The sequence below is a fragment of the Trichoderma citrinoviride genome (assembly GCF_003025115.1).
Source record: "Trichoderma citrinoviride strain TUCIM 6016 unplaced genomic scaffold BBK36scaffold_7, whole genome shotgun sequence".
In the NCBI taxonomy this organism is placed as follows: Eukaryota; Fungi; Ascomycota; class Sordariomycetes; order Hypocreales; family Hypocreaceae; genus Trichoderma; species Trichoderma citrinoviride.
Window position 1 is genome coordinate 1,153,264 of NW_020194715.1, and position 21,345 is coordinate 1,174,608.

A 21,345-nucleotide genomic window follows, 5' to 3' on the forward strand; every position below is an offset into this window, starting at 1 on the left:
TACATGGTACTATTGGCTATCGCGTCGCGTGTGTCGAGCGTGGAAAAGCTCGTGTGAAGCTCGATCGAGAACCTTTCAAGGGGAAGGATTTGCTGCAGAGAGTGGCGTGGCCTTAAGGAAGGGGCCTTCTGCTGGCGAAATGAATTGGTTCTGAGTCGTCGACAGGTTGTTCCCTTTGCAATTAGTGTCTTTATGTGTTTGCTCCTACAGATTCACGAAAAACTCGATCACGAGAGATTGGAGGCCGACATCTGAGATCGTCAACTGACACGGTACTGACACTGTATCCCTGATGTCTGTCTAGCCCCGACCACACAGTGCCAGAACTGCCATCTCCCACCGCTGAAGCCTTAGTGGCCCCAGAAGCAGGGGCTTAATCGCCCTGGACCTTTTACCTCGTTCACCTCCAAGCCCATCTCACTCACGTGTCTCCCTGTAACATCCTTTTGCTGTCAACGCCATTCCAACTTTCATCACCATCACATATCCAGTGGACGCCATCATACAAAATTCCATCTGCTTTGTTCTTCTTTGGTACATCCCTTTTCAGCTCTGATCAAACCTGCTCAAAAAGCCAACCAAAGCAGAGATTAATTCTCCCTCCCCAGAAAAGCATCCTTTCATCCATACATCATCATGGCGCCGGCGCGACAACAACCGCCCCCGCCGTTCGCAAAGGACGAAAAGGTCCTCTGCTTCCACATGGACATGCTCTACGAGGCCAAGATCATGGACGTGCAGCCGGCGGAGAAGCCCAACGAGGGCTACCGCTACAAGGTGCACTACAAGGGCTGGAAGAACACCTGGGACGACTGGGTGCTCGTCGACCGGATCCGCCCCTTTGACGACGAGCACAAGGAGCTGGCCGCCCAGCTGCACGCGCAGCTCAAGAACAGCATGCAGAAGACGTCCAAGATGCCCAAGAAGATTGTCAAGAACGGCGGCGAGTCGGCGCGCGGCAGCGAGGAGCGCGGGTCCGCCGTCACCCAGGGAGGACGGGGCGGACGGAGAGGCAAGGACTGGGAGCTGGAGCAGGTAAGCATGGTTTTGCCTTCATTCTTCATCATTTGCAATGCATTTCTCGCGTGAGAACATCTCCCTTTTGCCCCCCTTTGCCCTCATAAACCCTATTTTTGGTATTATACTCTATTGCAGCACGCTCCGTGGCGTTGCTCTGGTCCATGTCTCCGGGGCCAGAACTCGTGGCAATTCTGCAGTCCAGCGCACGCGTCGCCTCAAGGGGACTTCCAGCACTCCGGAGACTATCGTACCTCGCAAGCTTTTCTTGGTACTGCTGGATACGTTGAAGCCTTGGATTGCAATGTATCCGTCGGATTTCCCCTCGTGGTTCGGCGACTCCTCGATCTGCAAAGACAAAGCCTACGCGCCTACATACTCTCCGGCGTGGAACAATGTTGAGAGCTGGCGTGAAATTAGAGTTGATGGCTGCGTCTGAGTTTTCCCCCATCCAGTTGATGAAAGTCAGCGGCGAGATGTTGCAGACCATCAGGGGGTTCCCGTTCAAGTATATAAGGGTGTCTTTCCTCCCCTTTGCTTCGGACAAGGACATCATCCACATCTCTTCTTGGTACGCGTCCGATCACAGAAAGAGCACACTCGCTACGTTCTTCATCCTCTTCGACGCTTTACCAGCAAATAGACGACTCCCAAACCATGATGAACCCAAAAGGCAGCAACAACGCCAAGACGACGCGTCTCACCAACCGCGCAGAGAGCAATATGTCTCTGAGGTCCTCACCAGGGCCGGCGACCAAGCTCCAGATTACATACAAGGACTGGGAGGCGGACTCTGCTAAGTGGGCTGCGGAGAAAGCTGCTGAGGCCAAGAAGGCTGCTTGGGGAACAACGGCGTCTGCCGAAATCTGGTCTGCTCAGAGTGCTCACCCGAGGCATTGGTATCCAGGCTGTCAATGCTGTCATTTACTTTGACTTTCCCAAAGAATGCCGAACCCTATCTCCACCGAATTGGTCGGCCCGACCGTCAATCTAAGCTATTGGGGCCTCTACAAGATCGAGGAGACCGAATCCAAGTTCTCCTCATTCACTGAGCCTCCCCGTTCTGGTCAACGCTAAGCCCAAGGGAACGTGGAAGGGCCGGAACGCGGCTCTTCTCGAGGAGGGAGATATGTCCGAGGCCCAAAGAGCGCAGCAGCAAAGTCCTCCCGAGTTCGAAAGGCATCCTGAGCCTGCCTCTGAGCCTGCCTGGCTGAGCAATGCCAAACTGGGGGATCCTTTGACAAGACCGGCACCAAGGAGCTTCAACTTTTCCCACGCATCTGCTCGTTGTATACCCCCTTTATATGTTCTTTGTTTCTTTCATGACTATTCACTTGTCGGCCACTTGATTTGTCTCCTTGCATTGCAAGGCCTTGCTTTGAACCCATTCTCACAACTTCACAGGAGGACGCATTCCACAGCAAGCCGATGATCAACATCTCGGTGCCTGATCACATACAGGCGATGCTCGTAGACGACTGGGAGAACATTACGAAGAACAACCAGCTCGTCCCCTTACCGCATGCAAAACCAGTTTCCAAAATCTTCGAGGACTATCTTGCTGTTGAGCGGCCACGCAGAGAAGAAGGGTCGTCCAGTATGGATATCCTGGAGGAGGTCATTGCCGGGTTTCGGGAGTATTTCGAGAAGGCCCTGAGTAGGATACTGCTCTATAGGTTTGCCTTCCTCGGGCCAACTTGCATTTGGATGTCTGCTTACAGGGACTCTAGATTTGAGCGCCATCAGTACATGGATCTGCGGAAACTCTGGGACAACGCCGACGAGAACGCGCAGTACAAGAGCGTCTGCGATGTCTACGGCGCAGAGCATCTCGCTCGCCTCATTGGTTCGTCATCCCGCGGCAGCTGTCCCCAGACTCCTTTTAACAGAACATCAGACTAACACTGGCCTTCAGTTTCCCTGCCCGAACTTCTCGCACAGACAAACATGGACCAGCAGTCCGTATCCCGTCTCCGAGAAGAAATCGGAAAGTTCACCTCCTGGCTGGGCCGCAACTGCGAAACGTACTTTGTCAACGAGTACGAGACACCCTCCCAGGAGTACATTGACAAGGCCCGAAGCTTTTAGGAGTCGTCCTCGGGCCGTCGCCAAGGGGTCTGAACTTTCTTTTTGATATATCCGCACCCGTTGTATCTTTCTCTCTTGGCTGTTTGGGATTGTCAAATGGCAAATCTTTGTCTGGCGCTTTAATGACGTCCCGTTTGAGTTGAAACTGGTAATGGAATGGATAAATTAGTTATTTTTAATGCATGGAAAGGTTAACTTTGGCCTTGTTTCGATTCCAATTATAGTGCTCAGGGTTGGGGGAGATGGAGTATGAGAATGCAAATTCGTTCTTTCTTTTGGTTCGAGTCTTTTGATTGCCGTTACAATATCGTACAAGTTAAAGTATGTCATGTCCATCCCCCTTTCGTAGATGCCTTCAAGCTCTCCCCCATCATATATACAACTGCCCTCTTCCCACACCCTCTTCCCAACCCCCCCCCGTATTTCATGTTCTCCTCACACGCCCAAGCATCCCACATCATCAACCCCCCCATTGCCCCGTCTCCCCATTCCCGACAAAAGTTGAGAAAAAAAAAAAGGGCAAGATTCTCACATCCTCCTCACCGCCCTCTCAACATAAAACCCCCTCTCCGGCGTCCTCTCCGCCTTGACCTCCCCCTTGCTCAGCCGCCGCTCCACCTCCTGCACGCGCACCAGCTCCTTGACCTTCATAATCATGCCCGCGAACTGCGGCTCCGCCGGGTGGAACACGGTCTGCATGCGCCGCCGCAGGCCCAGCGCCGCCAGCACGCCGCGCGTGCGCTCGGGGAGGCCTATGGCGGACCGGTGCAGCGTTATCCGGAAGAAGGACATTTTCTTTTTCGCTGGTATGCCTCTTGTTCCCTTTGTGTCTTTTTCGCTTGGGATCCCTTGCTCTTTCTTCTTCTCGGGTTCTCTGTTGGAGGGGGCTGTTTTTCCTATGTTCGGTTTGTTGCAAGGAGTCAGAAAGCGGCCGTAGAGGGATTCTCGGAGGAGATAGGAAACTGCAACTCGTAGACTTTCGGGGGTTTTACTCAGACTGAAGCGCAATATGTCAGCGAAAGGAACAGGGCGAACGCTCAAGTGGAAGAAGGAGAAGGCAAAAAACATGCAAGTGTAGGCGGGATCGTACAAGTTTCCGGCTGGAGAGCCTCGCTGGCTATGGAAATTGGATAGCGTACTTCAATATTCCACTACTGTCGTTCCTTGCCACTGAAAACAAGAATTGGAGGCTGTAGGAGGGCTGGGTATGGAATTGGAGCTGTTTCGTAGCTGGGACAAAGTGCATGTAGTCGCGATAAGATATCATCCAACTTCACATTGACAGCCTCGTCCGCGTCACGTGACAAGATACGAGAAGGCTAACACTCGCCCAATACATCTGCTGGACATTGACTTCTCAAGACACGGGGCAGAGCGTCTACTTTGCAGGAGATGAGCTAAACACGAACTTGATATAATGGTGAATTAATTTTCATCTATTGTCGTCAATAAAGTATGATTTAGATCCTCATAACGATCCCGCAGCGACTACGAGCATGTATGCTGCCACTTGAAGCCTTGCAAACCATCCCTTCCCAGATCCATCAAACGGCCACAGCTATTTTATAATGTCTTCTAATCCCTCTTTTCCCTCCCGACTCCAATTTAAATCTGAACCTCCACTCTGCCCTGGCCGCTAGGCTGGCCCTCGCTGAGGTTGGGCAGCAGGTAGGTAATGTCATCCCAGGGGTGACGGTACAGACCGGTGCGCAGTCTCTTCTGGTCGAGGAAGTGGGCAATGAGACCAATGCTTCGGCCCAGAACAAACAGACCGTTGAGGACACCCATGGAGAGGTAGTCCTCGGCCTCCTCGGAGGAAAAGGCGCCGCAGTTGCGCAGCAGGTCCACGAAGCAGACGGCAATGCAGCCGTCGACGTTGAGGATCAGGCTGTCCTTCTTGGAGGTTGTGACGGTCTCGACGGCCAGGGCGTAGTCGAGCAGCTTGTGGCTGGGGAACTTGGCCTTGACGTACTCCTTGACAAGCTCGACACGCAGGTCGGGGTTGTTTCGGGACTTGATACGGTGACCGATACCGGGGATCAGCTTGTTCTGCTTGCGCATGCTGTCCACGAAGTCACGGGGGCTGAGGTTCTTGTCAAAGGCCTTGGTGAACTCCTCGGCGGCGCCGTCAAGGGCACCACCGAAGCGGGAACCAATGGTCAGCAGACCGGAGACGAGGGCGCTGATCAGGTCCTTGCCGGCACGGGTGGTGATGATGGTGTTCATGGCACCAGACACGGCGGGACCGTGGTCGGCAGTAAGCATGAGAACCATCTCCAAGAACTTGGAGGCGTAGTCGGGCAGTCTGCGGCGGAACCACAGCAGGGACATGACACCGCCAACACCAATGTCCTCCTTGAAGACGTCGGAGATGGGCATGCCGGCGTAGAGGAGCTCCTGGCCACGGTCGTCGGAAATGGTGGAGATGAAGGCAGCGGGCTTTCGGATGAGACCGAGCTCCTGGGCCCAGGAGTAGTCGATGGGGATCTTGGGGACGCCGGGCTCGGGGCGGGGGACAATGGTGCCCTCCTTGACGAGCTTCTCGTAGACCTCCTTGAGCACGGCAGGCATGTCCTCAAAGGTGTTGGGGACGTGGAAGCCGGCCTCGCGCATGGACTGGTTCTTGACGGTGGCCGTCTCGAGCTGTGAGTTGGCAAAGGAGCCGGCGTGGCCGAACTGCACCTCCGTCTTGAACATGCTGGCGCAGGTACCAATGGCCCAGGCCACAATGGGCTTGGTGATGATGCCCTGCTTGACGGCATCAATCACCTTGTACTCCTCGACACCTCCAACCTCACCGAGCAGCACCAGGATTTTGCAGTCGGGGTCGGCCTGGTATCGCAGCAGGTGGTCGATGAAGGTGGTACCGGGATACCTGTCACCACCAATGGCGACACCCTCGTAGACGCCGTCGGTGTTCTGGGAGATGATGTTGTTGAGCTCGTTGGACATGCCACCAGACTTGGAGACGTAGCCGACGGAGCCCTTGCGGTACAGCTTGGAGGCGACAATGTTGTCCATCATACCACCAGTGTTACCAATCTTGAAGCTGCCGGGCTTGATGCCACCAACAGTGGCGGGGCCAATGATGGTAACGCCCTTCTTCTTGGCGACATGAGCAATTTCACGAGCTCGCTAGATGACAAAGATGGTCAGCAATTGGGTTCCAATGGGGGTCTTTTATCCGCCCGCTCTCGCCGAGACTTTCCAATCAATTGGAAAAGACAGACGGACTCGGGTCAAGGAAGAGAGAAGCTTACTCGCTCAGGGACACCCTCTGCAATGATGGCAATGGTCTTGATCTGAGGGAACTCCATCAGCTCCATGGTGGAGCTGTAGACACTTCGGGAGGAGGCGAAGTTGACAACGACGTCGACGTCGGGGTGCTTGGCAATGGCCTTCTCGGTCTGCTGGTAGACAGGCAGCAGAGTCTCGCTGGTGCCCCAGTACATCTTGCTGACGAACTGGCCACCGAAGGTGTAGATGATGCCGGCCACCGAGGGCGTCTTCCGCTTGCAGATGAAGTCAAAGTCCAGCATGCCCTGGACGGCGCGGGGCTGCAGGCCGTAGACGAAGCATCGCGTCTTCTCGGAGAAGAGGGCGTGCGACGGCAGAGGGCTGAGGGGGCGGCTGGGGGCAGCGAACCGCTGGATTCTATCGTTGGCCGACAGCTGATCCTTGGAGCCAGACATTGTGATGTGTGTCGGTGATGTTGTTGATTTTGGAGGAGGGGGAAAAGAGGTGAGGCAGAAGAAAAAATGGCGGGGTGAGCTGCGTCCTGCAAAAAAACGGCACGGGTCAACAGCTGAGCTTGACTGGGAGAATTAATAGAGGCGATTCTGCGTCTGCCCACACCAAGGCAAAGACCAGAAAGACAAGATGGAGACGAGGGGAGATGGATGGCAAGAAGGAAGAGGAAGAAGGAGGAGAGAGCGGCAGGCAATTGAAGGATGCAGACGCCGTTCAACGGGGGAGAGCCAGATTTCAGGAGAGCAGCACAGCACCGAGCAGTGACACTGGCCCTGGAACCGCCTGAGGGCTGCTCTGGGCTGCTTTGGCTTTAGCTCTCGCAGACGCGCACGGCGGGGCTCGAGCTCAGCGGGATGGGCTGGGCTGCTGGGTATCGCGCCCGTATCCGTACAAGCACCCGCCGCGCACGCAAGTACACGCTGCAGCGCGCCCCCCATCCACCATGTGCAGCGAGGGGCGCCCTGTACCAGCGGGGAGGCGCCGCTGTCGTACCCGGTACGAGCACTAGCCCGGTGGGTACCTGGGCCTCCGAGACGGTGGGGAAGGGCGGACTCGGCCAGCGAAGCCTTGCACCGCCTAACGGCAGCCAGAACCCAAGAGCGGCGATCGGCGTGTTTACGCGCAGCAGGGTGCCAAAGTGTGAAAGCGACCGATGGGGGGGACAAGAACTCGCGGGATGCTTACCGGAGGGATGACTTGGAGGTGGCGCCCAACTGGCAACGGCGCTGACGCAGGATGAGGATGAGGATGAGGATGAGTGGTGATAATCCGCGGTCTGCTGATTTCGTCCAACGGCTCAAGCACCTAAAATTGGCGTCGTCGTCGTGCCTCTGCAAGCGGGTAAGAGAGATTCCGATGCTTTTTCAAGCTCGAGGGGGGCGCAATCGGAAAGTCAATTCGCACGGCAACAAGCCACAAAAACGAGTTGGGGAAAAAATTGGGAGGGGGTGGAGGGCCGCAGTGTCTAACTGAGAATTGTTGAATAGCAACAACCTTGGACGCCTCTGAGACACAGATGATATGATGGAGATCCCGGTCGCGGCCTGGCCATGGGCCACTCGCACCGGCTGGCACCCGGTCGTACCGGTACCTCGTCGAGCCACACACATAATATTGCTTTTCTTGTGTCGCTTGCTTCGTCGAATCGACGGCCTGGACGCCTGGAATGCGAGCTTTGCTGGGAACCTTGAGAGGCCTTCAAGGCTGTGGCCGTTGATTGTCTGGATCCAAGATTACGCCCCTTGGCTGATTCGCATTCGCAAACACGCGGGGGTGTTATCGTCATCTCATCTCATCCCATCCCATCCCAGCCTGGGGCGGCCGCATTTCGTGCTCGTGCTCGCTCGTGCCCACGATCACGATGCCTCCCTCGTTGCCCTGGCCAGACCCTCAATGTCCCTCCTGTCAACGCATTCATCCATTCCGCGCATATTGGGTCGTATCCAGCGCCCAGGGCAGCGCGTGCCGCTAGCAGGGCATCGTCCGGCAGTCGAAAGATTGTCGCTCTTGCTCGCGTCTGATGCTGGTGCTAGCGATGCATGGCCAACTGCGAATGGAGGGGCAATGGCTCGCTGATGGTGGGGTTGCGAAGTCGCTGGCGGCTGACTGGTTGCGTCCTGGTCCCCTGTCCGCCCAACGGCCCACTGCGCAGAGCGGGTACGAATACGTCTGGCTGTATGTACTTGTGCCTGAGCCAGCGGTGCCGGTGCTGTGATCGCGGCACTTTAGCGCACGAGACCCTCAGCCTTGTCCCATTAGGGCGCTGGACATGGCGCGCCTCCGGGCTTCTTTGCAGCAGAGGGGGCTTTGTTGGGCGCTGTCGCAGCTCCCACGCATGTACAAGTATCCGTACATGTGCCATGCCAGAGCAACGCAAGCAGAGCAGCCAAACGACCGAGACAAAGAGGGGGGGGCACAGAGTGACTGAATCCGTCTGTCTTCAATATTGGACACAAAGTGACACCAGTCCAGATAAGCCCGTATCGCAGGTTCCAGAACCACGCGCAATTCCTTCGGCTCCGTTGAGAACCAGCCAGGAATTGCGATCCCGGGACCCTTGCATGGCCTCGCCCCGTATTGGACTGGTCAACGGCTGGTCGAGCCACTGCTGCCTTGCCCTTGCAAATTGGCGTACTCGTACTTCGTAATGTTCCGGAACTCGTCGAGAGAGAGAAAAATTGGAAATGATTGAGGAAAAGGGCGGTCCACTTGGGTCTTCTCAACAATCGGAACTGGCTGCTGTATGTACCGGTACGCGAGCCGCTGGCGAACCAAACGCAGATTTCGCTGCCCCAATGGTTTTCGCTCCCTTGTCGCCCGCCGAATCCGCACCCGGCACCGGCTCGCTTTGGCACGCGCCGCATGCCCCCGTTCGGCCCTAGCACCGCCTGCAGGCCCTTAGCGGCGAGTGCCCTGACCGCCCCTCCCAAAAGTCGCACCCCCGAACCGGGTGCTCGTGCAGCGGCCTCGCACCGCACGGCAGCAGCTCCTTGACCCCTCAACCCCCCTCCTTCGCAGCTGGCCACCGTGGAGCTTCTGCCGCATTTCTGAAAGGCTGAAAGTCATCCTCTCTCTCCTGCCATCCGCCTCTTCGTCCTCCAGGCTCGTTTTCCCTTTTCCCTCTCCTTCGCCAGATATCCAGCTTTTTCGCTTGCCATTGCAATTGCAAGTCTCCGTCGCTCCAATTTCCTCGCAGCGGTAGGTCTGAATAGCTACCCCTCTTCAAGATCGCTTCGGGTGCTGGACTTTCGCGTCGTGTCGTCTGTTGTCGTCGCTGTTCGTCTGCAACGGCATTGCGAGCAATTCGGTGCCCAAGCTTGCCTCCATTGCGTTTGCACTCTTCTTGCAGCAATTGGATCGTTCCTCTCCCATCGTCGTGCCTCGCAACACTTGCTGACGACATAAAAGACCAGACTTCTCCTTCACTCACGCATCTTGTCCTCCGAAATCATCCTCCTCTTTTCTTCTTCCTCGCCGTAGGCACAGCCCATCAAAATGTCCGCCAAAGCGATCTTCGAAGCCGATGGCAAGGCCATTCTCAACTACCACCTGACCCGCGCTCCCGTCATCAAGCCGAGTCCTCTTCCCGCGCCCACCACTCACAACCCTCCCAGCAGACTCGCCTCGCTGCATTTCCCTGAGGATGCCGCCGTTGAGGACGTTCTGAACCAGGCCGAGGTCACCTACCCCTGGCTGCTCCAGCCCGGTGCCAAGTTCGTTGCAAAGCCCGATCAGCTCATCAAGCGACGAGGCAAGAGCGGTCTGCTGGCTCTGAACAAGACCTGGGCCGAGGCCAGGGCTTGGGTTGCTGAGCGCGCTGGCAAGGAGCAGAAGGTCGAGCACACAGTTGGCGTTCTGCGTCAGTTCCTGGTCGAGCCCTTCGTTCCTCACCCTCAAGACACAGAGTACTACATCAACATCAACTCAGTCCGTGATGTGAGTAATACCCTTTTCTCTCTCCCTTTCATCATTTTTGTGTTTTGGTTTCATCCAGAAAAGAAGCGAGTGCTTCATGTGTTGAAGGAGGACATGTTGTTGGTTGGGAGGCAAGTGCCTTTGCTCTTGTCAAGAGCCATAGAAAAAGAGGGAACAGAAAGAAGATTCCACCGGAGACTTAAAAGAGTTGTTGGGTCAGACGTCCGGGCGAAAGACGCGGTTTCCCTTTATATGGCTGAGGCGCTTGCTGCCGGTCTGAAATTTGCTGCCGTAACGTGCCGAAGCAACTGGCCGGGCGGACGAACGGATGTCACAACAGAGAGGGTCCCGGGCACGACCTAGCTCGAACCCCCTGTCCGCGCGATTACACCCCAACATCTGCCTTTCAGCCACAGCCTCTTATCTCAGTTTTATATTGTATGTGTTCTCACCGCTGACTCTTCATCTTTTCTACTTCTTAGGGTGACTGGATCCTCTTCACCCACGAGGGTGGTGTCGATGTCGGTGATGTCGACGCCAAGGCTGAGAAGCTCCTGATCCCCGTCGACCTCTCAGAGTACCCTTCCAACGAGGAGATTGCCGCTGCTCTCCTCAAGAACATTCCCTCTGGTCTTCACAATGTCCTGGTTGACTTCATCACCCGGCTGTACGCCGTCTACGTGGACTGCCAGTTCACCTATCTCGAGATCAACCCGCTGGTCGTGATCCCCAACGAGGACAAGACCTCGGCCGCCGTTCACTTCCTGGATCTTGCTGCCAAGCTCGACCAGACCGCCGACTTTGAGTGCGGTGTCAAGTGGGCTATTGCCCGATCTCCTGCTGCCCTTGGCCTGACCAACGTGTCTGGCAGCGACAAGATCAGCATCGATGCTGGCCCCCCGATCGAGTTCCCCGCCCCCTTCGGCCGTGAACTCTCCAAGGAGGAGGCCTTCATTGCCGAGCTGGACGCCAAGACGGGTGCTTCTCTGAAGCTCACCGTGCTGAACCCTGCGGGCCGCATCTGGACTTTGGTTGCCGGTGGTGGTGCTTCGGTCGTGTACGCTGATGCCATTGCCTCAGCAGGCTTTGCCGACGAGCTGGCCAACTACGGTGAATACTCCGGTGCTCCCACCGAGTCACAGACCTACCACTACGCCCGGACGGTCCTGGACCTGATGCTGCGTGCCCCCATGGCCGAGCAGGGCAAGGTTCTCTTCATTGGTGGTGGCATTGCCAACTTCACCAACGTTGCCAGCACCTTCAAGGGCGTCATCCGCGCCCTCCGCGACTTTGCTCCCCAGCTGATCGAGCACAACGTGCAGATCTGGGTGCGTCGTGCCGGCCCCAACTACCAGGAGGGTCTTAAGAACATGAGGGCCGCCACCCAGGAGCTTGGCCTCAACGCCAAGATCTTCGGCCCCGAGATGCACGTCTCGGGTATCGTTCCCTTGGCCCTCATCCCCGGCAAGTGGGAGAGCAGCAATATCGAGGAGTTCAAGGCTTAGATGGGGTAGAAGAAAAAAATCACGGGGGTTACCAAGGGATCGTGCTACGGACAATAATATAGCTATCTATCAGCTCAAAGTGTTATTGTTGCGTTGCTTTTTCTGTATTTTGCAATCTAGAACGGATGGTGGGGTAAAGATTTAATTGTTTTATAGCCATGAGAAGGCTTTCACAGAAGAAGGGCAAAAGAGAGGAAGAAAGCAAAGGCTGGGTAAAGGGAACGTCGATGTCCGCCGTACCTTGGGCTTGTAAGGAGACGGCATTGAACGACACAGACATGATAATACAAACTCATTTGACAAATGCCTACCGAGCTCTTGTACACCGCGATAAGCGGCTTCGACAGGTCCAGGAAGCCATTGCATTTTGTGTGATTTAGCCGATACCTTCTTGTCAAACCGTGCCTTTCATCCAGGTGACGTCAAGCCAAGAGAAGGCAGCAGACACTAATGTAGGTCAATACGAGAATTGAGGCAGACGACAGAAGTGCCACTCCAGGGGGGAAGTCCTAGATAGTAGATGATAGAGTGCGTAACGTAGGAGGACAACGACTCCATACCCAGTAGTACAAGTACTTGTAGTTCGTGTCGCCATGGATGATATGCCCGCCCTCACTAGCATCACAGTAGTAGCACATCTGCGGATCATTGTCCGTGTGGAGACGGACAGGAACTTGGGGGTCTGATTCGACGGAGAGGAGCCCATCATGCGCCGTGCGTTATGTTGCTCGCCCTCTTTTCGGGACCTGACTCCCCTCGGCCAACCTTGTGCGTGTCTTCCAATGGGCAAGATAGGCATGCTTTGCGTTCGAGCACGCCACGTGCTGCGATTCACAAGAAGCTCCGGACCTCGGGGAGGGTCCCTGAGAGTAGCAGTCGATCTCCTTGTCGGCGCCGTCGGTTCTGCGCAGGGCTGCCTCGTGACTGAGACAGTAGCAAAGAGGAGCCCCGTCATTCGGCAGAGGACAGGAATAACCCGGACAAGCAAAACCAAATCACGGCTCGGCAGTCCATCCTCGTCTGAGAAGGAAGCTCAGAAGAGAAGTCGTGCCAGCTATTACCCCTCTTCCCGTCCTGTCTCCTCCTCCTCCTCTCGTGCCATTACACCGCAATTGTCCGTCTTGTCCATGGTAGGCCCGTCGCATTGTGCTTCGAATCCCTCTGGTGATGGTGATGTGATGCAAGTCAGCTCACCACCAAACCCCCCGAGACCGGGCCAATGCAAGGTTGATTGATTTGAAATGAAGAGAGACAACAGGACGCCGAGAGAGAGAGACGATCTGCTTTCGGAGGCGCTGATTTGAGCCCCAGGACTAGGCCGAGAACAACGAAGGACAAAAGGCAGCGCAGAGGTGAAACCGGGCAAGGCAAAGCTCGTGGGTTACACAAAGCCGCTATGGCAACTGCCCCCATGGCTGGCTTGTCCTTGTTAGCTGCCTGGCGCTTCGCAGCGCGGTGGATTATCAATGCCAGAAGGGACTGGACTCTGGACGGGGGGCGCCCCCATTCACGGTCATCACAATTCGATCGCCCTCAGTGTCTAGGCCCTCCGGTCTGTGGTACGAGCATTCCAGGTTACGGAGGACAGAGGACACCCAGACACTGCCCTCCTGACGCGCCGGGTGAACATTACCTAGCAGATGCAATGAGACTCTGTGCTGCCTTCCTGCTTCCTTGCCGGGATTGCCTCTGACGATTGCTTCCTGCCTGAGTTGCACCTCAGCTGAGCGCGTGACGCGGCTTCCGATGTGATCAGTCAACGCAGTGGCACCTGCGGCTCGCTCTTTCCAGCCTCTGCCAGCTTCTCCTCCCCGGGCAGGCACCGCAGGGTGCCTTGGAGCCACAGAGAGACAACGTCGTGACAGGGTTGCGGCTGCCCACCTCACTCCTTCCGTGCCCGTTATCTTATCCAGCCCCTCCGGCCATCCTCGTCGTCAGTCCTCGTGCCTGCCCATCCCATCCCGCTTGGTCCTGCCGTGTCCATGCCTGTGTTGCCGGATCCGGAGGTGTGGCAGTTGCGGCTGTTTCCTTCTCCAACTTTTTTTCATGAGCGCATCGCGGGCTGCTTCTCCCTGCTCTGCTGCTTGTGGCCGAGCTTCCCCTCTCTCTTGTATTCCCATGGATCTCCAATAGCAAACCAATATGGCTTCTCGGAACCGACAGGGACTCCTCGATGGCTTCTGTCCTGCCCACGATGGCGTCAGTCTCGGATCATAAGATTCCTGGGCCTAGTGCCCGTGTATAAAAGCGCGGCCTGGGAGTCATCGGTTTTGGCGATAGTAGGCACCAATCTTCTCAGCTTTCTCCCATCACGTCTTCTGTGAGTTCTCGCCCTCTCTCTCTCTCGCTTTGCTTGTCCCCCAGAGTCCCGCTTCTCGCCCTTTCTTTACCTCTTTAGCTGACTCCTGCGTTGACGTGCCCCATACGCAGCACAGCAAGCGCCAACCAAACCCGCACTCTGCTACAAGCACCAGCGCGCCCACACCACCCTCAGCCAGACCCTTTTTAATCAACGAGAACCCCGGAACGTGCAATAGTATCCAGGTCCACGGGAGGGGAACACTCGCGCTCTCCAGCACAGCCCTTTATATACCGCCTCTGTCCTGTGATTTGATCGACATCTCCTCCTCCTCAATTACCTCTCCATCTCCCAAATCATCTACGGAAGAATAGGAGAGAAAACCGATTATCGATCTGCGTCGGTACAAACTCTAAACCCCCACCCCCACCCTCGTCGCTGCGAACCGAGCCGAACCTGTCAAACGCACGTCATTGCCTGCAACTTATATAAGCCGCCACGCCGTTGTACAACGTGATTCCCGACGAACTTCCCCCGTTAGAAGCCAAAGGGGCGCATCCCGAGAGAAGAAACAGACTTTGGGAGAGCGCAAAGGCCGTAACGGCTCAGTGTCAAAGCAACCGCGATCCCTTGTTTTCTTGGTCCGGGCTGAGCTGCGCACGTGGGTGCAGAAATCCACTGCCGGTGCATTCAAGGTGTGTGGATTCCCTCCAGGCTCGTCGTTGCTGCATGCCCTTTTGGGATCAGGTGCCCTGCCGTTCGACGGCCATGTATCCTATCATGCAATTGCTTCTAGAAACCAGTCCACATTAAATATTTCCTTGCGCCTTACTTATTCCCTATTGTCACTGACCAGATTCCCTAAGGGGTAGGTGACAAGCCACCACGGCCAACAGACACTCCCTATCTAGATACAACTTGCATACAAGTCTCGGAGCAAAAGCAAATAACATGGCTCAACTCCTCGAACCATCCGCTCCAGTCGATGAATGCTGCATCGGATGCTGCAAGGCCGCCGACTTTGGCACCCACGACTACTGTCTCCCCTGCGAGACTAACCCTTCATGCACCTCCAGCTACGAGAGGACGCAGGACCAGAACCCTCCGAAAGGGGATTCCCAGGAAAAGGACCGCAAGTGATGTGATTTTTACATTGATTTTGAAGAATTGGCACGGCAGCAGTGATTCAAGATGCAACGTTGTCAGGAAACATAGGAGGGCACAGAAGGGACAAATGGCAGAATGGCGATGGATAAACGAGAGAAACGAAATATTGACCTATAATGTTACACGGGAGGGGCTGGTCCCTTTCCCCACGCGCGCTTGCCGCTACACGATTCTATGCAGCACAAGTTCCAGCATTGGGAGTTTCTGGGGGTCTATATGAGAATGTTCCACAGTCCTGCGCATGTTTACAGTTGTTAGTCCTACGAGGTACTTTTGAATATCTGCTTGTTTTTTTTTAGGGTCTTACGAAACCAGAATTTGCTTGAGCAAGGAGGAGAAAGAATGTCAAACAAGGGCCAGAGAATGCAAATCAATCAATCAATCATCATCATGGCTGAGCTAAACGGGATATCTAAAGGACCAACGCAGAATGAGAAAGACATGTACTAGTAGTAGGTAGTATATGTACATTTAGTAAAAGAAGGGAAAACTTGGAAGCAACTTCATTAATGTTCTCGAGTATCACCCCCATCATCTTCCAGCGTACTGAAAGATTCGAACAATCACAAGGTACACCGACGCAAGCTTTTTGTTCCTATCTCCATCTTCCGAACTTGACCCCCGTTTAGATCGTTTAGATGAAGAACATGGCCACCAGAGGCAGGGCCAGCGCGATCGAAGCAGGGCGCATCCAGGCGGCGGCGCTGTCCTTATCCTTGCTGTCGCTCTTGGAGGTGCTGCTAGAGCTGTCCGAGTCCTTGTCGCTGGACGAGGTGGAGGCGCCGTCGGAGCCCGTGTCGGCCGAGTTCTTGCCGCTCCAGTTGGTCTCGTCGTCGCTGAGGGGCACGACCTTGAGGCCAGTCATCTGCTTGCCGTCGGCGTCCTTGACGTTGAGCTTGACGCTCCAGTCCGAAATCTTGACGAGCGCGCCGCTGGGCTTGTTCTTGATGCCGTTGTCGATGAGGCCCTGGACGCCGGGAGGGGGAACAGGCAGGGTGAAGTTGCTGTCGAAGCCCTTGACCTGGATCAGCTTGGAGGTGCACTTGGGCGCGGCGGGGGCGTTGGCGCTGGCCTTTTGCGACTGGACCTTTTGCCAGTCAATCTTGGCCAGCTGGGCCTTGAGGCGGTTGTAGTCGCCGGTGATCTGCAGCGTGTCGCCGGTGATGTTGACCAGGCCGTAGTGGTTCTCCTCTTCAGTGTACTCGTACACGACGCCGCCGTTGAAGACGGGCGTCATGTCGGAGCCGTAGATGGCCTGGGTCTCGTTCCAGTAGCGCGGCATGGGCGTGTTGCAGCCGTACTCGCTGAAGAAGACGGGGATGGACGTGTTCTTGAAGTTCTCCGTCAGGACGTCATAGGAGGAGCTCTCGTACGTGGCGTCGGGGCCGCACCAGCTGTATGAGTTGATGGCGAAGACGTCGGCGCGGCTCATGTCGCCCTCGTCGCCGGGCTCGGAGCACTGCATGTAGTTCCAGGTGTCCCAGAGGACCTCGCGGACGTCGGCGGCCGAGTAGCCAACGGGGACCTGGCGCTTGATGTTCTTCTTGATGTAGTTCTTCAGGTCGCGCGTGACGGCGCGCAGATAGGGGGGCACGTATTGGGCAGTGGGCACATCGTTGATGACCTCGTTGCCGGAGAAGAACATGAGGGTGTTGGGGTAGTTGCTGAAGGCCTCGGCGATGGCAAAGGTGCGGTTGGAGTAGGCCTCGTAGTAGCTCGTCCAGGGCTCGAACGAGGTGATAGCTTCGCCGACCAGAGGAGAGTTGACATCCAAGATCATATACATGCCAGCCTAGGAGGAAAGTTAGTGACGCGGTGCATTTTACAAGGGTATGGGGTTCAAGAAGCGCAAAAACATACGGCGTTGAAGATACTGGCGCACTTGTCGTGGTTCAGGTTGGGGTCGAGGTTGTACACGCGAATGGCGTTGACGCCCATGACCTGCAGGAGGGCAGCGTCACGCATGCAGGTGTCGGCATCGCTGAGAGGATCCTTGCCCTCCTTGGGGTTGTACCCTGCGCTGCCGCCGGGCTGGTAGGCAACGCCGACGAGCTGGAACTTGTTGCCGTCGGCGTCGACAAAGTCGGCGCCCTTGATGGAGAGAGGCTTGACGGCACCCACGGCGGTGGCGGCCAGGGCCACGAGAGCACTTTGCATCTGCATGGCGTCCGTCAGTTACATGCGTCAAGTGAAGTTCCAAGATAGTAAGGAAGCAAGTAGCATCAAAGAAGCTGGAGTCGAGCAGCTGTCCTCTATGAAGCTCTCATGAAGACTTCGGTGAGCCACGGGGGAAAGAACATGGATGGACTCACAAGCATGATTAGGTCGGTTGAAGATGATTCCTAGGTAGAATTGTCCAGATTGAAAGAGAGACGGGCTCGTTTCACGAAGTTCAGATTTATCAATATAAGCTCTGATCTCCTCGTTTGTTCCTGTCGTTCTATCAGGCAGCCCAGATCGAGAGAATGAATGGTCAAAAGAGCAAGCAACGAATGAGTGAGTGATTGCGAAAACAAGACAAGACACGCCGGAGGCAAGAAGCAACGGCAACCAAAAGAGTGACTGGAAGCAGCGACAAAAAGGTTCGAAGCTCTTCCCAAGAGGAGTTGAAAGGAGCGGGAGCGTGTCTTTTGCGTGATGCCTAGAGTGAAGGGACCTGGAATGCTTGGTGTGTGGCGGACGCGGGCCAGTACAAGTACAAGTAGAACTCGCAGCAAAAGGGTCAGGTTGCCGCCAATGGCAATACAATACGAGCAGGACCCTCTGCATTGGCTCCAGGCCAGGAGGGGAGAGGGGACCTTGCGGTGCTCCAGTGCTTGGGCCAGGGGTCGCGGGGGGCTGCTAGTGGCCTGTACGAGCTGTGCCTGGAGGGCCCGGGACCGCCTAACGGGCACTGGCAGCTGCTGGCTGGGCACCTGACGGGCACCATGTCGCAGCGCTAGCGGCGGTAGGCCAGGAACGGGCGGGGCCCCGCTGCAAAGGGTCTGAGATTGGTGCTGCAGATCGTGTGTGAAGTGAGACTGAGACTGGCCGAGGACATCAGACGCGGTGGTAGTAAGGTATGTATTATGCTGTTGGTGCTCTGGAAGAGGCGGCGTTCCACCATGTCCGGTGAGCATCTCAGTTGCCATGAACATGATGATTTTGTATGCATTTCCCAGTCATCACTGACGACTTCGCCGTTATTACTTTACTCTCCTCGTACGCGACATTACTAACCCTCTGCCGAGGCCCGTCACCGTTTTATCGCCTCTTGGCCGTCCAGGTCCGCCATGCCCATCATTACTCGTACCCTCAATGCCTCCAACCCATTCATATGTGCAAGGGGGTAAAACTCCGTTCTCGCTAGACTCATGACCCATGGCCTTACCACTGCAGGTACGGAGCGCCGTCTTTGGGCAAAAGAAGCATACGAGAAGCTAATAAGAGCTTTCCCTCTCGCTCTTCCTCGTGTCCGGACCACCCCAAGCCTTTTTATCGCTCACACCGAGCGGACTTGGGCTAATAAGCACATCAACACCAATAGCCCCCCAGCTTGCTGATTTCCCCATTCAAGCAGGTGTAGTTTTACACGCGCAGTTCGATACGAACATACGGTTATACCCTACTCGAGCCAAGCAAAGCTCATTATGTACTCGGTACCTGGTATAAGTGGCCTTTAATGCCGCCGCAGTCCCAGCCAGCCTCATGTACAGACTACCTCGACAGCTAACCAACGCTACTGGTACTTCCCATTTTCGTTATTAACAACGAAGTAGCCCCGTATTGTTCGATGCACAATGAGATGATACCCCAAGCCTGTGAGTCTCGTGAGTGTTTGTCTGGTTGGTTGGATCTGCTCGTATCGTGTCAGGGATCGGGGATGAGTTGAAGCCTTTCTATTCTGCATCTGCTCATTCTCACAGCCCTCCTCAATGACCTCACTGCAACGTTGTTCGCATGAGCCCAAAAAGATCATCAACAGAAAAGCCGTTGTATCCGACGCCTTCTCACCAAGGGGGCAGAGCACCGGTCCATTCTCATGCGCTACAACAAGGGAGTCCAAAGTGAACATGATCTGCACCTCAGTCAAGCGTCTCTTGTAGTCTACAAGGTATCCAAGTGTGCATTCCAAAGAATCTCGTCTCTCTCTTCTTCTTCTTCTTCTCTCTCGCCAGCGGCCACTTTCATCACACCTCCCCCAGAATCTCGCTTCCCAAAAAGCGCAAGGGAAATTTTTAAAATGAAATGAGCAGAGCGAAAAAAAAGGGCAATTCCCATCATCTCATCAGGGTCCCCTGGATAAAACGTCCAAAGAAATCCCTGGGCGCTTTTAGCAGTTTAGGGGTTAGCAGCAACCCTTCCAACCAAAAACAGCAAGTCCCCCACTCTGGTCTTTTCGGGGCAGTACGTACATAGTAGTAATCAAAGCACAGCCCAACCCCGCAGCTTGATTGGCCCGATGAATTCCCAACGCCTTCACCGCCTGCTGTGTTTCAATTCCTCCAGGAACCGTTTCTGTTTCTGCCGCCTTGGCCTTCTGTTCTGCCATTGGTTGGAATGTGTTCTTTTTTGGCTGGGCTGTGGAACCCGAGATTCATCCCATCCCGCGATCTTCTGTGTCAAACGTGCTTCGTGACCCCTCCAACGATCATCTCTTGCTTGGCGGCTCTGCTTCTCATTCATATGCCTCCCCGCCTGCCAGCGATATCTTCTCACTGCCGTCGTCCCGTCTTCCAGCTCGCCAGACCCAAGTATTCTTTTCTAAGCACAATGGCAACCCGTAAGACACCCCCGCCCAGGCAACCCAAACACATCTCCCTCCCCTGCCCTCCTCCCCCAAAGGGAGAAAAAAAAAAATCCGATAAAGAAAAGATATATATAAAAAAAAGGAAAAAAAAACTGACATCTTCACCTTATGTCCAATGCCCCCAGCCCCTCCCGACCGCCGCCCCATTGTCGTCTCCGGCCCCTCGGGCGTCGGCAAGGGCACCCTCTACGGCATGCTCTTCGACCGCCACCCGGACACCTTCGCCCTCTCCGTCTCCCACACCACCCGCGGCCCGCGCCCCGGCGAGGTCGACGGCGTCCACTACCATTTTGTCTCCATGGACGCCTTTGAGGACCTCATCGCCCGCGACGGCTTCGTCGAGCACGCAAAGTACGGCCGCAACAGATACGGCACCAGCAAGGCCACCATTGAGGAGCAGACCAGCAAGGGCAAGGTCGTCGTGCTCGACATTGAGATGGAGGTACGGACTTATACACGACTAAATTTCGCCGAATATGTCAACTCTGTCGATATATTCAAGCCTCCCAACAAGTCACCAGGGTTAACCACAGCGTCGACTGACACAAACATGTAAAAACAGGGCGTCAAGCAAATCAAGCAATCCGGCATCTCTGCCCGCTACGTCTTCATCGCCCCGCCATCCATCGAAACTCTCGAGCAGCGCCTCCGTGGTCGCGGCACCGAGACGGAACAGAACATCCAGGAGAGACTCGCCCAGGCCCAGAAGGAGCTCGACTTCTCAAAGACGCCCGGCGTCCACGACATCATCATCGTCAACGACGACCTCGAGTCGGCCTACAAGAAGTTTGAGGACTTCGTCTACAAGCCTCTGGAGTAGACCACTAGACTTCTTTGCAACCTTTCATCGCAGCAAATACCCCATCCAAAAGTCCCATTCATACATATACTATACATAGAAACGAGCATCGCGCAGCTATTAGATACAATGTCTTCTTGGCTACTCAAATTCCACGCAGCCAATAGAGGCAACCGTCACCAAACAGATCACGCAAAACCAATGAGGCAGGCTTAAAACATCAAAGCAGCAAACAAATGCAAGATTAATCAACATATCATACTCTCTCTCTGCCTCTCTCCATTCTGACTGCCGCCCCCTTCCTAGACGCAACTCAACTAACTGTAGGTATATGGAAAGTACAGGTATGGGATCTGATTAAAACGTAAGAAAATGGTCAAGGAAGGCTCCAATGATACTACTCGAGAAAAAAAGACAAATAAAATGCGCACAAAAGGACCGCGGGCGTTTCATGTCGGGCTACTGAGGGCTGACAATGGCCACGGCGCATATCGCCCTAACAACCATCGTGTGGCCG

At 55.4% G+C, this 21,345-nt stretch overlaps 6 protein-coding genes across 6 annotated transcripts; 3 read left to right on the forward strand and 3 right to left on the reverse strand.

Annotated features, from left to right (window-relative positions):
• Positions 1-636: 636 nt before the first annotated feature.
• On the forward strand, positions 637-3,105 carry BBK36DRAFT_1119154 (MRG-domain-containing protein; the record flags this gene model as incomplete). Its single annotated transcript, XM_024890556.1, has 4 exons — positions 637-1,035; positions 2,422-2,693; positions 2,748-2,863; positions 2,933-3,105. The coding sequence occupies 4 exons, from the start codon at positions 637-639 to the stop codon at positions 3,103-3,105; spliced, it is 960 nt and encodes a 319-aa protein (XP_024749742.1).
• A 528-nt stretch (positions 3,106-3,633) lies between these two features.
• Positions 3,634-3,897, reverse strand: BBK36DRAFT_1118750 (hypothetical protein; the record flags this gene model as incomplete). The annotated part of the gene is made up of 1 exon (XM_024890510.1): positions 3,634-3,897. The coding sequence occupies one exon, from the start codon at positions 3,895-3,897 to the stop codon at positions 3,634-3,636; it is 264 nt and encodes an 87-aa protein (XP_024749743.1).
• An 813-nt stretch (positions 3,898-4,710) lies between these two features.
• BBK36DRAFT_1201088 (alpha subunit of ATP citrate lyase) lies at positions 4,711-6,797 on the reverse strand (the record flags this gene model as incomplete). Its single annotated transcript, XM_024897154.1, has 2 exons — positions 4,711-6,240; positions 6,366-6,797. The coding sequence occupies 2 exons, from the start codon at positions 6,795-6,797 to the stop codon at positions 4,711-4,713; spliced, it is 1,962 nt and encodes a 653-aa protein (XP_024749744.1).
• A 2,707-nt stretch (positions 6,798-9,504) lies between these two features.
• BBK36DRAFT_1135408 (beta subunit of ATP citrate lyase) lies at positions 9,505-12,160 on the forward strand. Its single transcript, XM_024892633.1, has 3 exons — positions 9,505-10,290; positions 10,752-12,090; positions 12,143-12,160. The coding sequence occupies exons 1-2, from the start codon at positions 9,850-9,852 to the stop codon at positions 11,772-11,774; spliced, it is 1,464 nt and encodes a 487-aa protein (XP_024749745.1). The 5' UTR covers positions 9,505-9,849; the 3' UTR covers positions 11,775-12,090; positions 12,143-12,160.
• Positions 12,161-15,874: 3,714 nt separating this feature from the next.
• On the reverse strand, positions 15,875-17,403 carry BBK36DRAFT_1118915 (glycoside hydrolase family 72 protein; the record flags this gene model as incomplete). The annotated part of the gene is made up of 2 exons (XM_024890531.1): positions 15,875-17,032; positions 17,101-17,403. The coding sequence occupies 2 exons, from the start codon at positions 17,401-17,403 to the stop codon at positions 15,875-15,877; spliced, it is 1,461 nt and encodes a 486-aa protein (XP_024749746.1).
• A 2,741-nt stretch (positions 17,404-20,144) lies between these two features.
• BBK36DRAFT_1169026 (guanylate kinase) lies at positions 20,145-20,849 on the forward strand (the record flags this gene model as incomplete). Its single annotated transcript, XM_024895257.1, has 2 exons — positions 20,145-20,471; positions 20,592-20,849. The coding sequence occupies 2 exons, from the start codon at positions 20,145-20,147 to the stop codon at positions 20,847-20,849; spliced, it is 585 nt and encodes a 194-aa protein (XP_024749747.1).
• Positions 20,850-21,345: the final 496 nt, after the last annotated feature.

What these genes read in the sequence shown, in the direction of transcription:
- BBK36DRAFT_1135408 (XM_024892633.1), top strand. Translation starts at nt 9,850, where the DNA reads ATGTCCGCCAAAGCGATCTTCGAAGCCGATGGCAAGGCCATTCTCAAC. An exon ending in ACATCAACTCAGTCCGTGAT is followed by an intron (nt 10,291 to 10,751) that starts GTGAGTAATACC and finishes TCTACTTCTTAG; the next exon opens with GGTGACTGGATCCTCTTCAC.